The sequence below is a fragment of the Diabrotica undecimpunctata genome, chromosome 6 (assembly GCF_040954645.1).
Source record: "Diabrotica undecimpunctata isolate CICGRU chromosome 6, icDiaUnde3, whole genome shotgun sequence".
Lineage (NCBI taxonomy): Eukaryota > Metazoa > Arthropoda > Insecta > Coleoptera > Chrysomelidae > Diabrotica > Diabrotica undecimpunctata.
In genome coordinates, this window is record NC_092808.1 from 24716763 (window position 1) to 24730621 (window position 13859).

General features: G+C 34.0%; 1 protein-coding gene across 2 annotated transcripts in view; it reads right to left on the bottom strand.

Annotated features, from left to right (window-relative positions):
- The window catches only part of Nrx-IV (neurexin-4), a 100431-nt gene that overhangs the window by 65835 nt on the left and 20737 nt on the right, over positions 1–13859 (bottom strand). Inside the window, exon 3 of one of the 2 annotated variants that reach the window (XM_072534489.1) lies at positions 3766–3965. The exons of the other annotated variant lie outside the window; for it this stretch is intronic. Coding sequence (XP_072390590.1) covers positions 3766–3965 — 200 coding nt within the window. The remainder of the gene's footprint in view (positions 1–3765; positions 3966–13859) is intronic. 2 annotated transcript variants of the gene reach the window in all.

Sequence of the window (13859 nt, forward strand, 5' to 3'; positions counted from 1 at the left end):
ATGATATCTTTGTTGTATAATAAGCAAATAGAGTTCGTACTTAAGTTTCAGTACCTTAGCTGTCATTGATAACAACCGATCTTGACCGTCAAGAAAACATGAATGACAACAGGAAAGGTATTAATAAGTGTAAGCAAATAAACACACAGCCCAAATACAGTGAGATTTATTCTGCTACTACTGCACCCCACAATAGTGAGGTGTAGACTTCGGCAAATATGCATATTGCATATTTTGCATATTGTGCATATTTTATGCAAATATTTCATATTTTGGCATATTTGTATAAAAGTTTGCATAAAGTGCATAAAAGTTCAGATTTTTATACTGTATTTGAAAATTTTTAAACATACCAATTTATTTCAATTCTTGTATAAAATTTTGTAGTCATTTTAATCAAGAAATGATCTAAGTACGTAATCTCTACAGGTACAAAACATTTACAATTTCAAAGAAGATCAATTTAAGTAGCCCTCAACATTCTTAGAAAGTCTCGGTCACTGAGGCATTCAGTTATTGGATAATCGCTAAGGGTTCGTTCATTTGCATTTTATGATCTAATCCCCAAATCTATCTACAATTTATTGTATCTTAACAGCAGGTAAACGGCTAATAGTTTTGTTCCTAATTTAGGGATTTTCCAAAATCTCCCAGTTTATTGAATTAGGTACCTAAACATTTCTAATTTGATGCTCAGATTTGTAAATCATTTTTGTTTTGATATTCAAAGCGTAAACACTCGTTGTGCGTAACAAAAAGGAAGATTGTGATTTTATAATGCCTAAAACAACCAGTGCTTCAACTTGGATTAAACCTTATAAAGAGCTGTCTATGGATATGGGAAAAATCTACTGTTCAGTCTGTGGCAAAAGTGTAAGTATCTAATATTTTCTATTAAATATCTAATATTTCATACATACAGGGTGTTTCCAAATGACACTTACAACGTTTGACTGTAGATACTTCTCGAAAAATTGAACAAAACGATATAGTTAATGAGGGGTCAAACTTATTTACTTTTCGAGATACAGGGTGTTAAAATAAAAAAAAATTAAATTCTTTTAGTTAATAACAACAATAACTTTAAAACCAATAAACGTATTTACTTAAAATTTAGTACTCGTAGGTTGTTTTTAAATGAAAAATAGATTCCTTTAGTGAGAAAAAATTGTCCATGGTACAATACAATGGTGTGTATTTAGAAAAAATTTTCACCTTTACTTTTTTTTATGAAGTCAGCTATTCTAAAACACAATTATTTTTATTGTAATTGAATTAACAAAAAAAAAACTTTTGTTGAATTTTAAAATAAGTTATATGATGTACTAATGGTTAGTAACAAAAACTAATTTGTGAATTAATACTGCATTTAAAACACTTAGCGAGTGTTTTTTTTTTCCAAACCAGTTATTTGATTAACCAAAAACACCTTGTATATTTTTATATTTTAAAGGTTGGGTTAAAATAAAGGTTTTTATTTTTATTTATAGATAGCATGTGAGAAAAAATTTCAGATAGACCAACATGTGAGAACTGCTTCACACATTGCAAAAAAAGGAAAAATAGGAGGAAAACATCAAACTTCAATGGCTAAATGTTTCCAATCTACTTCAAAAAAATTAGATGAGCAAGAAACTTTTAATGAAGACTTGTGTCGCGCATTAGTGTCTGCAAACATACCGCTTTCAAAATTAGCAAATGTAAATTTTAGTTCGTTTCTAAAAAAATATTGCAAACTTAATGTTCCAAGAGATCGGTCTCTAAGAAGAAATAATGTGAACGGGCTATACTCGTCGGTGTTAATTAATATTAAGGAAGAAATTGCAGATAATTATTTTTACATATCTGTAGACGAAACCACTGATTCCTCAGGAAAGTATATTGCTCATTTATTGATTGGTGTTCTTAAAGAAGATACCTTACCAAAATCTCATCTTATTTCATGACAGCAACTTGAGAAAACAAATGCTTTAACAATTTCGCGTTTTATACAAGAAACATTAGCAACTTTTTTTCTTCCGACAACTATTCCTTCTAATAAATTACTGCTTATTTTATCGGATGCTGCTCCTTATATGGTGAAAGCAGGATAAAATTTAAAAATATTTTTCCCAGATTTAATACATGTTACTTGTGTAGCGCATGGATTAAACAGAGTTGCAGAGGAAATACGAAAAAAGTTTCCTCTTGTAAATACCATGATATCCAGTGTCAAAAAAGTATTTCTTAAATCTCCTATAAGAATTCAACTTTATAAAGAAATGCTACCTAACATTCCTCTTCCACCACAACCTATTTTAACGCGATGGGGAACATGGTTAGAAGCAGCTAATTTTTATGCAGATCATTTTGTTAAAATAAAGAACATAATTGATACGTTAACAGATGAAAGTTCCCAATCTCTTTTGGATTCTAAACAAACTTTTCAGAGTAACTTGCTTCAACAAGAACTTTCATTTATAAAATCAAATTTTAGTTTTGTTCAAAAAACAATTACTCAGTTAGAATCACCAAAACTGTCATTGTTCGAAAGTACAGCATTAATAAAAGAATTTGCGTCATGTTGTCGGAACGTTAGAGGTAATATTGGAAAAGATATTTTAAAAAAATTTGAAGCTACTATGGAAAAAAATAAAGGTTACCATATTCTTTCTGAAGTAGTCAGTGTTCTAGCTGGAAATATTTTGGAAACAATTAATTTAGAACCAAATGTTTTGGTTAGTTTGAAAAATGCTCCCGTTACATCAGTTGATGTTGAACGAAGTTTTTCCATATATAAATATATGTACTCAGACAGAAGCCACAAGTTTTTGTTAGAAAATTTTGAACACCACTTGGTCATTTATTGTTACCATAATTCTAAATAAGTTTATTCATACTTAAAAATGATGTAGTTACTTAAAATAAATGTAAATCTTAATGAATAGTAGGAAATATTTAGTTATGTACACTTTTTTTTTTAAATAAAATTGTTACTATTTTACGATTTTTTTATTTATTTGTATGCATATTTTGTAAAATATTTGCATATTTTCGGGTAAACACGTGCATATTTATGCGCATATTTTCTACATTTTTATTTGCATATTTGCCGAAGTCTAGTGAGGTGGAACACAATCGTGCACATGGGATATATGGCACAGGGAAAAAGTGTTGCCTAAGCTATGCCTCAGAGAGCTGGCGACAGTCTATAAATAAAAATATAAATAGAATGCGCAGTGAGACGATCCGGAACGCGTAATATGTAAATGCCAAAATAAATAGCTTTTAATGACCCAAATCAGGTTCTAGCAGATTTGCAGAAATCCCGAGAACTTATATATTCATGGAAAACAAGATGGAACAGACAGCTTCCAGAGAGGAACAATCCTATAATTTAAAACTACTTCTGTATTGAATTGGTTCTAAGTTGACCTACAGAAAACAATGATAATATTCTTAAACCATCCAGAAAATGTGTAGTTTTCAGAAAATTTAGACCAGACTACGGAAATTAGATCTAAACATGAAATTACACGTACTAAAGCTCAAGAAAGACGAAACTTAAAATATTACTGCAGAAGCTTATCTGAAGCATAAACTATGGTTAGAGCAAAGGCAGTCTACTGATACATCTTTCTAATAACTACAAAACATAATCGTATAATCAGATCTACTTCTGTAGGAAGCTAGACAATAAACAAGTATTTTTTGCAACCGTGTTATAAACTTTCTCAATTTGACGCTCACGTCTAAAGAAATGAAAAAGTTTTTGTTAATATGCACCTCAGTCTCTCCCTCCGAATCATGGAAACTCTTCCAACCTTCACCATCGTCCGAGTATTCGATAATGTATTCAGTAACGAACTCGTGAGAGCCTCCACCTCGGCCCTGAGTCGCGATGAATCTGATCTCGTACCTGTAGCCCAGATCGAGGGTTAGTTTTTCGAAATAAGTACTTTCGCTGGGACTCCAAGCCGATCCACCTATTTGCCAAAAAGTGGCAGAAAACGAATTGTTAGTAATAAAGTTATCAAGAAAAAAAAACGTTAGCAGGTTAAAATTTTTTTCTTGTTACGTATTAAAAAATAACCTTAATAGTTTTAATTGTTTTGTTGTAATTTGAAATTGGAAAAAGATACAGATAAGATCTTTGGTCTTTATATTTTCAGAGTAACAATGCATTTTTGTGATATATTTGACTTAAATAGGTAAAATTTATGTGCTTTGAAAAGTTTTCACCAAATCAGTAATGATAAATTAAATCAAATCAAGAAGATTTACTTCTCAATGTAGTTTCCCTTTATGTCAATACACTTTATTATAAATAAATTCCCTTATTGCTGACACGCCTTTGTGCTTTTTTCCTTTTCTCTTCGAGTACTTCAGCGGCTCAAGAAGGTAAGAGAGCATGCAGTACGAGTCCAGGAAATCGTAGAAGTTATAGAAGTATCGTCAAAGACAAGAGACTGTATTGGCAACCCAAGGAGTAAAGATGGTCTGAGTGACCACTTCTAGCAAACAAATGATGAGGTACAATTTTATGAAATTCAATTGGTATGGTGTGAAAATTATCATTCAATTGGTATGGTATTGGTATGAAATTAACATGTTGCCCAATAACTTTTCTTGGGTTTGGCTTGCCTAAATGACAGGTATGTGGACTGCTCTTTCGTTTCAGCCTCATTGCACAAACCATTCATTTGTACAATGTTGAAGAATATCGAGTAAAGAGAAGAGAGGATAAACAAAAGCACAACATAAAAAGCGGCAACAAATCAATAAAGAGTTCGAAGAAATGGAAAAATTAAACAGAGAACACGAACACAGAAAATTTTAAGTTAACACAAAGAGAAAAGTTTTCAAGCCACAAGCGAACCAAGTCAAAGCTCATAATGGAATTCTTTTGAACGACAATGTAGAAGTACTGAAAAGGTGGCAGGAACACTTTAGTACGCTACTTAATGGAAAAAGTAGATCTAAAGTTATAACCTACCCGCAGAAATATTTAAGTGTTACATTTATAACCTTCTTTCACAAACTATTAATACAGGTATGACAATAGCGCGCTTTACCAGAAGATTGGAATACTGGAATTATATTGGAATAAAAAAGAGCACAGAAATAACAAAAACGATAAAAATTCGAAAGTTACAATATTTCGGTCATGTAATGAGACATCCAGAGAGACATAACCTTCTACACCTCATAATACAGGGTAAGATCGCCAGAAGGAGAGGCCCAGGCCGACGAAGAACATCCTGGCTCCGAAATTATGGTATCAAGAGACCACCGTTATTATTGCCAATATGATCGCCAACGTTCGATAATCGGACAGGGTACTGAAAGAAGAAGAAGAATACACAAAAAAGGAAACGTAATTTACTGTTCTAACTTTAGGAGGATTTTCCTTCTTAATATGGCATACAAAATGTTGTCCCTGATACTTAAATACCGATTGGTATACTATACTGACTATATAATAGGATCCTACCAAAAAAGCTTCTTGAAAAACAGATCTACTATTGATCACATATCATCCATCGGACAAATATTAGAATTTGGAATGTGCTGGACGATTGAAGGGAGATTGGAGTAAGGGGATGGAGAAGACAGACACTCGACGGAGAAGGATAAAAGAATGTTGGAAGGATGAAGAATGAGGCAGGCCAGTACTCACGAAGGGCTGTAGCGCCAACTGATAATAATGATGATGACAACATTGGTATGTTGTATAGGAGAGGGCAAGCTTTGGATGATAATTTTACCATCCTTACCAAACGATCTAAGAAAGCTGGACTCCTTATTAATAAGGAGAAAACAACAAAATATTGTGATACACCGGAATTCATTGTGATGGACAGGAATTCAGAACTTAATAAAACTAACCTTTCCTTTTTTGTCGATCATTATATTTAGCAATACTTTCAGATTATAATAATATGCATCTGGTTTGAGGATGGGGAAAGACCATAATCATACCTTCATATAAGAAAGGTCCAACAGCTAATTATAATAACTATAGACTTCTTCTTCTTCTTAGCCTACTCTCGTCCATTTTTGGATATAGGCCTCTCACAATACCTTCCATCGATCTCTATCCTGTGCAACATACTTCCGATCCTACTAGCTTTAATAATTCACACCAGTAAAGTGCTTCTTTGCGTCATACAACGTCGTCTAGAAAACTTCATAAGTTAGCAAATAGCAGGCTAGATTTGTGAAGGGCAGAGGTATGAGAGGAAAAATCTTCAATGCAAGAAACATCATAGAAAAAAATCGGTTGCCTGTAAAGTCGGTTTTACGGGCGAAGATTTTACGTGACAACGTCTTTTCCCAGAGACACAAGCACGCACCGATTCAACGCGCCTAATTCTATAGTGCTGCGCGCGCAGCGGACCGATCATGTTTGAGTGGGAGAGAGACGCAAGGCATTCGCCGGTCCGGCGGGCCTCTCTCTCGTTCGGTGACTCATCGTAACAGACGTGAGCGGGCGTTACACTTTTTCATGAGTGACTCCGAGCCACAACCTAATTTAAGACGTTGTCACGTCAAAAGCCAGAGAATATCAGGTCCTGATATTTATATGTTTTGCCGATCATACTAAGGCCTTTATAGTGTTAGATGGGACAAAGGTGGAACATACTGACGACAATGAGTGTACCTGAACACTTGACTCACCTGATTAGCCGACTATATTAAGATATCTTGACATACATTCGAATGGACGGATGCCTATCTGATGAATGCATTTTGGAGAAAGGAGTACGCCAAGGATCCGTTTACCTCTTTTACCTAAACAACTATACATAATTCATAATGTGCAAGCTTTTGGATGGTTGGAAGGGAAGAGTACATCTAGGCGGTGTCAAGATGTCTATCTTGCGTTTTGCAGACGACACTACACTTCTAGTCTCTTTTCCAGAAGAAATCACTAACTTACTAAAAAACTCGAAGTGGAAAGTGGTAAGTTTGGACTACAGCACACCACCAAAATCATTGTTATTCACTGCCAACATTTTCTTAAGACCCGAACTATCACGGGATGCGAGGTAGACTCCTCGATGATAAATCTTAGAGCTCTAGTTAACAAACCGGAAATTGCGAACCCGAAATTAGAAGACGCATACGACTTGCAAGAAAGGAAATGACTCAACTAAACTTGGTCTGGCGTGATGGTCACATTACTAAGGTAAACAACAAGAGAATCGTTCCAACTCTGGTCTTTTCCATATTTTACCATGCATACAGGACTTAGACGGTCAGAGAATCGGATAGACGACACACACGCTTTTGAAATGTGGACATGGAAACCAAATACTCGGTTTTAGATGAAATTAAACCCAATCAACGTCTTTAGTACAGTTTACTCTGTAATTTTAAAGTTCTTTGGTCACATATATGAAGGCGATCACAAAATGGAGCGGTTATTGGTCCAAGGAAGGCCTCAGAGTCAGCGTCAACGCGGTAGATCTCCACAGCGATGGGCAGGCATTACAAAAAGCTTCTCAACAAACAGTATCCTAAGGCGGCACATATAACAGTTGATCGAGACCAATGGAGAAAGATAATTAATCGAATTGTCCGAGCTGCAATGATGAACCACAACACATCTGTCGATGTTAATGACTATGATGAAGATAAAATTGTCTTTAACAAAATACTTGAATACCACGTGATATTGGAGGACTTCTACGTATCTGTGACCTGTCGCACTACCTATATCAAAGAAAACACGTTCAGTGCAGGCCTCATAATGATTATGTGATGCCTCCCATATCAATTGTGCCATATATCTCTAAGATTTTATTATGGCGCATAGAGTAATCCTCTCATCTAGTCACATTTAGATATGCTGATACCCACCTGGGCCTCTTAAAGCGACTCTTATTTTCGTCTGAGAATAGTATCTTGTTCCAATGCTGCAAGTAGCGTATTTTCGTGCAAATCGAAGTACAGTCATAACTGTAAGATATTTTGTGGCCCCAAACAGGGCGAAAATGCCGAATGGTTGATTCAAAATATAAAGAAAAGAACTCAGAACGTGATAATATGCTCGGAATGAGTCATAGTAATTTAACTCCTTGAACTAAGAGGAACCTATGTACGAAGTTTGAAGGCTTTTCCTTCAAAATTTACCGAATAGACCAAAAGAAGACACGATGTTAAGAAGAACCTGTCGTTTTCATGAGTTTTCAATGTAGCAACTTTAATTGATATCAAAGATTTATTAAACGTGTATCTTTTTCAAATTCAAACCATTGTAGTGTAAGAATTTTCCTTTCTTAAATATCAAAACGGTTTCTAAGATACTAAGTATTCAAAAATCTACTCAATCACCAATTTAGTAACAACATGCAGGTCAAAAGCCAAGCAATTATTATGTTATAACAGATAAAAAACTAATAGGTCATGCAAAATTATAAACTAACATATCGGTGTTATGACAATTGATTATATATATAATTAATTATAAGTTTTTATCATCGCCAATCAACTAATAAAAATATTTATGTTCATATTTCTGTAAATACAGTCAAGAAATAAATGTTTGTATAAATATATGACTGGAAAATAGGTTATTATAAATGTTTATATTAATTATACATCCATATTCTGAAAACATGTGTAAAAATACATAAAAACTGGAATAACTAATGTATAAATTAACAACTGTGTGAGTCAGACTTTTCACAAATAACGTGATTTATAAAAAGTAAATACTGATAAAAGTTTGGTTCCGATTTTTTGTAAGAATTTCACACTATTAGAATGATTTTTTTACAAACAACTCATGATGCTTTTATGCTAATGGCAATACAATTGATTAGATCGAATGCTGCGTCTAGTTATATGCTACACCTATCAACATCAATTTAATACAAATATACCTACGCTCCAACTGTAGAAATGAATAACAAACTAATCGAAGAATTCAGAATCGGAGGACATCGTAAGAAAATATGATGGTCTTGGGACAAGGAATGAGCGAGAATACAATTAATTGTTTGTAACACCTTTTTTAGCTACCAGCTAGGCGACCATCCACTTGGAAATCACTAGGAAACTACTCAGAACACAGAATCCACAATCAAATATATAAATATCCAGAACTGTTTTCAAAATTCTATAAAATCAGTTAAAGCATATCCCGGCAAAGATATAACTAGTTATCATAACCCGTTGGCGTGCAAATTGCAAATCAAGCTCAAAAAGGTTGATAGGCGCACTATCGATCAAATACTGGATGATACAAATCTCTGAGATGAAGAAATAAGGGCTAGGGTTGCAAACAAACTTAAAACAAAACAAAAATAATGAGCATAACACATCAAGTCGCAATCCAAATGTCCAGCTATTTAGACAAGCTGTCCACATAAACTAATTGCAAAGTAATAGCCAACATCCGCACAATGGATAAGGCACGAGAAGAAGAATAGAATTGGTAGAAATGCAACTCGGTATATGTAGTTTTCGGTTAATGGAGAGGAGATAGAACACGTAAACCATTTTACATACCTCGGCAGCTCGTTAAATGTAAATTGTGACTCTGATGAAGAGATCCAGGATCGAAATATCACGTAAGGCTTTTAGACCTGGAAACCAGATTTATGTAACAGAAACCTGTCGATGAATATTCGTAAGAAGGTCCTGAAGTGTTACGTGTGGTCTATTCTGGGCATTAAAAACCACAATATTTAACAAATTAGAAGCATCCGCATTTAACAGAAGAATGAATAAAGAAAAGGAAGTCATATTTACGATCAAAAAACGAAAACTGCAATACTTGGGACACATTACAAGAGGCGAAAGATATGACCTGCTTCGAATAATTATGCAAGGGAAAATAGCAGGAAAAAGGTCCATAGGAAGAAGACGAAACTCCTGGCTAAAGAATCTACGGGAATGGTATAGCTGTAGCAGCAACGAATTGTTTCGGTCAGCAGTTTCGAAAATACGTATAGCCCTGATGATCGCCAACCTTCGGAACGAAGATGGCACTTGAAGAAGAAGAAGCATCCGGATTGTGGTACTATTGACGGATCCTAAAAATATCATGGGTTTCACACACTTCCAATTAAGATATTCTTAACATGATTAATTCAGAACGCTTGCTTACAAACATCATAAAGAGAAGAAAAACAGAATAATTTGGCCATATAATTAGAGGACCCAAATACCATCTACTTCGCCTTATAGTACAAGGAAAGGTGAAGGGAAAGTGATTGATTGGTCGAAAGAAACTTTCATGATACTGATACATGATACTGAAGAATGTGGGATACTTCAAAACATTGGTTCTCTTTATTGTGGGATCTTTTGAAATTGCAGTGGTGTAATGAAGTTTAAGTTTAAGTTATGAAGAGTTCGCCAAGTTATGGGAAAAAACGGGTATGCAATGAAACGTTATAGTATGAAGTGCAATTCCATGGAAGCAAGGTGAATTATTATTCATGGAAAGAACCATGATACTTCAGGCTACGTCAAAATGTTCTACAATTAGTTGATGTACAATATCTTCAGCAACTAGTAAACCCAACTTTTAAAACAGCATAATGCCATACCCCATAAATAAACAGTCACTAACAGGTTTTCTCGTGTTCCTTAAAAAACTGTTCGTCTCTGGCTAGGTCCGTACCCTGTTCTTTGACCTATTACACATATCGTGGGTATACCACAAAAAGTCAAGTTTTAACAATTCAACTTCACTGTCCCAATGATAAAATATAGCCGAAGTTTACCAAGTCCAACGCTATTTTAATATTAAAACAAAGTATATCTTTCATTCATAGGACAGAAGGTAAAGTTGGATTCTTAAAACTTGATTTGGTTACTTTTCACAGCATACCCACGATATATGAAACATGATAGAAAAAAAGCGTCGTCGCTGAAGAACATTGTGGATCAACTCTTTAAACTTGCTCTGGATCGATAAAAATTCGCCAGAACGATTTCTGTTTTGGCGAAAACAGGAAATCACCAGGAGAGGACAGAATACCGAACGAACTCCAAAAGTACGGAGGACCAAATCTGACCAAACAACTACTAAAACTAATCCAAAAAATAATAGAACAAAACAAAATTCCTGAACAGAACAGAATGGAGATCAAGCATCTTAATATATCTCTTCAAAAATGGAGACAAATCTAATTAACAACCATAACAACCAAAGTAATAACAAATTAAACTAAATGAAATAACACTAGCAGCAGAACAACAATATTTTATTTCGGGAAGATCCTGCACCGACGCTACATTTATAATGAGGCAAGTGCAAGAGAAATCATTAGAATAAAACAAACCATCATATCTATATTTCGTAGACCTTAAGAAGGCATTTGACCTGTTCATGCCTAACCGTACTAACATCATCGCAAAGAATGAAAAAATTGCAATTGTGGTTTTGCTTGGCCCGTCGTTCGCTAGATGTAATTGGCTGAAGAGTTTGCGAGCTTGAGTCATCCAAACCTCTAGCGTGCGACCTTAAGTTATATTTGCGTTTGGGTGAACGTCGTGTTTCACCTTACCACAAAAACCGTCCTAGTACAGACCTCCACGTTGGTAGAGCTGGGAATCCATGTTCGTTGGATCAGAAATACGAGCACTTTTTAGAGCACGTACTCTGATTTGGCGAATAGTGGTTGCTGATTGTACAGGGTGTACCCGAATGGTAGTGTGCGCCATATTCAAGCTCTGGCTGGTCCCTGTGGGATCCTTTATTCCGCGCACCAGTAGAGTTATTATCCAGTCGGGTTTTCGAACTCCTTTAAGGCTATACACCCTTCCAGACTCCTGGAAGCCTAGTTTTAGAAGTAGCGTACATCTAAAATTATCTAAGTGATGAGTTAAGTTATTATTTCCTACTCATCCAGCTATTTCTCAAACCATCGAACGAGATGGTAATCTGCATAAGTGGGCATAAAGCAAGTAAAGATCGAGTAATATTATTACTTTGTAGCAATGCATCAGGAAATCGGACGTGAAACAGCTCTTAATAAATAAATCTCTTAGACCACGTTATTTAAATGGCAAAGATTTAAAACAACTGCCAGTGCATTGGATAATTAACAAGAAAGCCTTGGTGACAACAGCTTTTTTACAGAATGATTCAATAATTGCTTTGTGCCAGAAGTAGAAGCCTATATGAAGAAAAAATCTCTCGATTTTAAAGTTTTATTAATTATTGACAATGGAGCAGGTTATCCACACTTAGAACCATTAAGTGACCATGATATACTTGATCAAACTTAATATCTAACTTTAGATGGCATCGTGAATCTACAAGATGATAATGATAAGGAAGAAAAACCAACCCCCCTCATTGCCAAATTAATTCGAGAAGGTCTTTAACTTTGCAGTAAATTAGAAAATCATTTTCTTAATAATGACCCCAATTCTGAACGAACGCATGTCTGGATATCGTGAGCTACATAGAAATTACTAGCATCACCATCGCAAAAGTTTGTCATTGTCAGAAAAGGAAGAGCTACACAGAACGAGAATGAAGTTTGTGAAAATCCATCGCCTTTACCGCAAATATCTATTGCAGAGACAGTTTTTTCTAACGATGAAGATGATTTTGAGCCACTTCACAAACGGTGCAAACCATTATCAGATAGCGATAATGATTAACAATGTAAATGTAAAACTATATGTACCTATTACTTTTCCATAAAATAAAATTAATTAGGTTTTGAATGCAAGTTTTTTTAAGCTTTTGTATAAATTTCTATCAGATATTTGAAGTAATTTATCCTGTAGCCTATTTCTTTTAATATCTGCAAACTTTTTTGTTTTTTTTTCTTGGTTGTATGTAATTTTAGAAGGCTACGGAACATATTTCTACTTTTTCAAGGCAATTAATGTCTTTTTTGTGCGATTTTTTATATGCGTTTTTCTGTGGAACATATCCAGCGCATAAAACAAGACCTTGTTGTACTTAATACCAACTTATCATTTCTCATTATTATTCTTTCTTCAATTTTTTTTAAAAACAAACAGCTTTAGAATGCAAATTTATTTATTTATCTAATAAAAGTAATATTGATTATTATTTAATTTATATACAGGGTGAGTCATGAGGAACTTTACATACTTCTACCATATGTAGAGTCCCTCAGGGAGCATATCATGTGGCCACTAAAAAATGTCAACTCCTCTTCTTTATTAATTAACAGGGTGATTTGTGTAATTGACCATTTATTTCATTTTACTGTAGTGTTTATACGGCTCATTTGATTTTTTTAATTTTTGCATGATACAGTACATTATACTATCAAGCATTCGACTGGTATTAGCTAAACTTAAAAATTCCAGGACTGGCTTTGGGAAAATTAATTTAGGGATTCGTATTAAATATTACACCCTGTATATATTTTTTTTAAAATGCAATAAGTGATTTTCAAACTACATAAATAGCCAATGAAAACGACATATGCGACAATGTTGTCGCACTTTTATTAAATTTTTAGTGAACGATCAAATCTTACCAAAAATAGAACAACCATAATGAAGTATCAAATTATAAGGTAATTAATTTAAACAAATGTTATAAATTTCAAAAATTTTAATTGAAATGATAAACTGAGTCACTGCACAACAAAAAACAGTAACTACTAACAATAACGAAGAACAATTTAAAAAAAAACTAAAAATATGTACATAGTTATGATAAACCCATAAATTAGAACTGGAAAAGATACAATAATGGTAACAAAATAAAAATAATTCAAAATAGATTTTCGAAATTTAACCCTGCAGCCTGTACACATTTTTGTTGCCGAATTGTTAATTGACGTATTGAATTACGGATACTCTGGGAATCGTTTCTAATAGTATTACAACAATGTATAATTCTATCAATTAATTGTTGTCGGTTA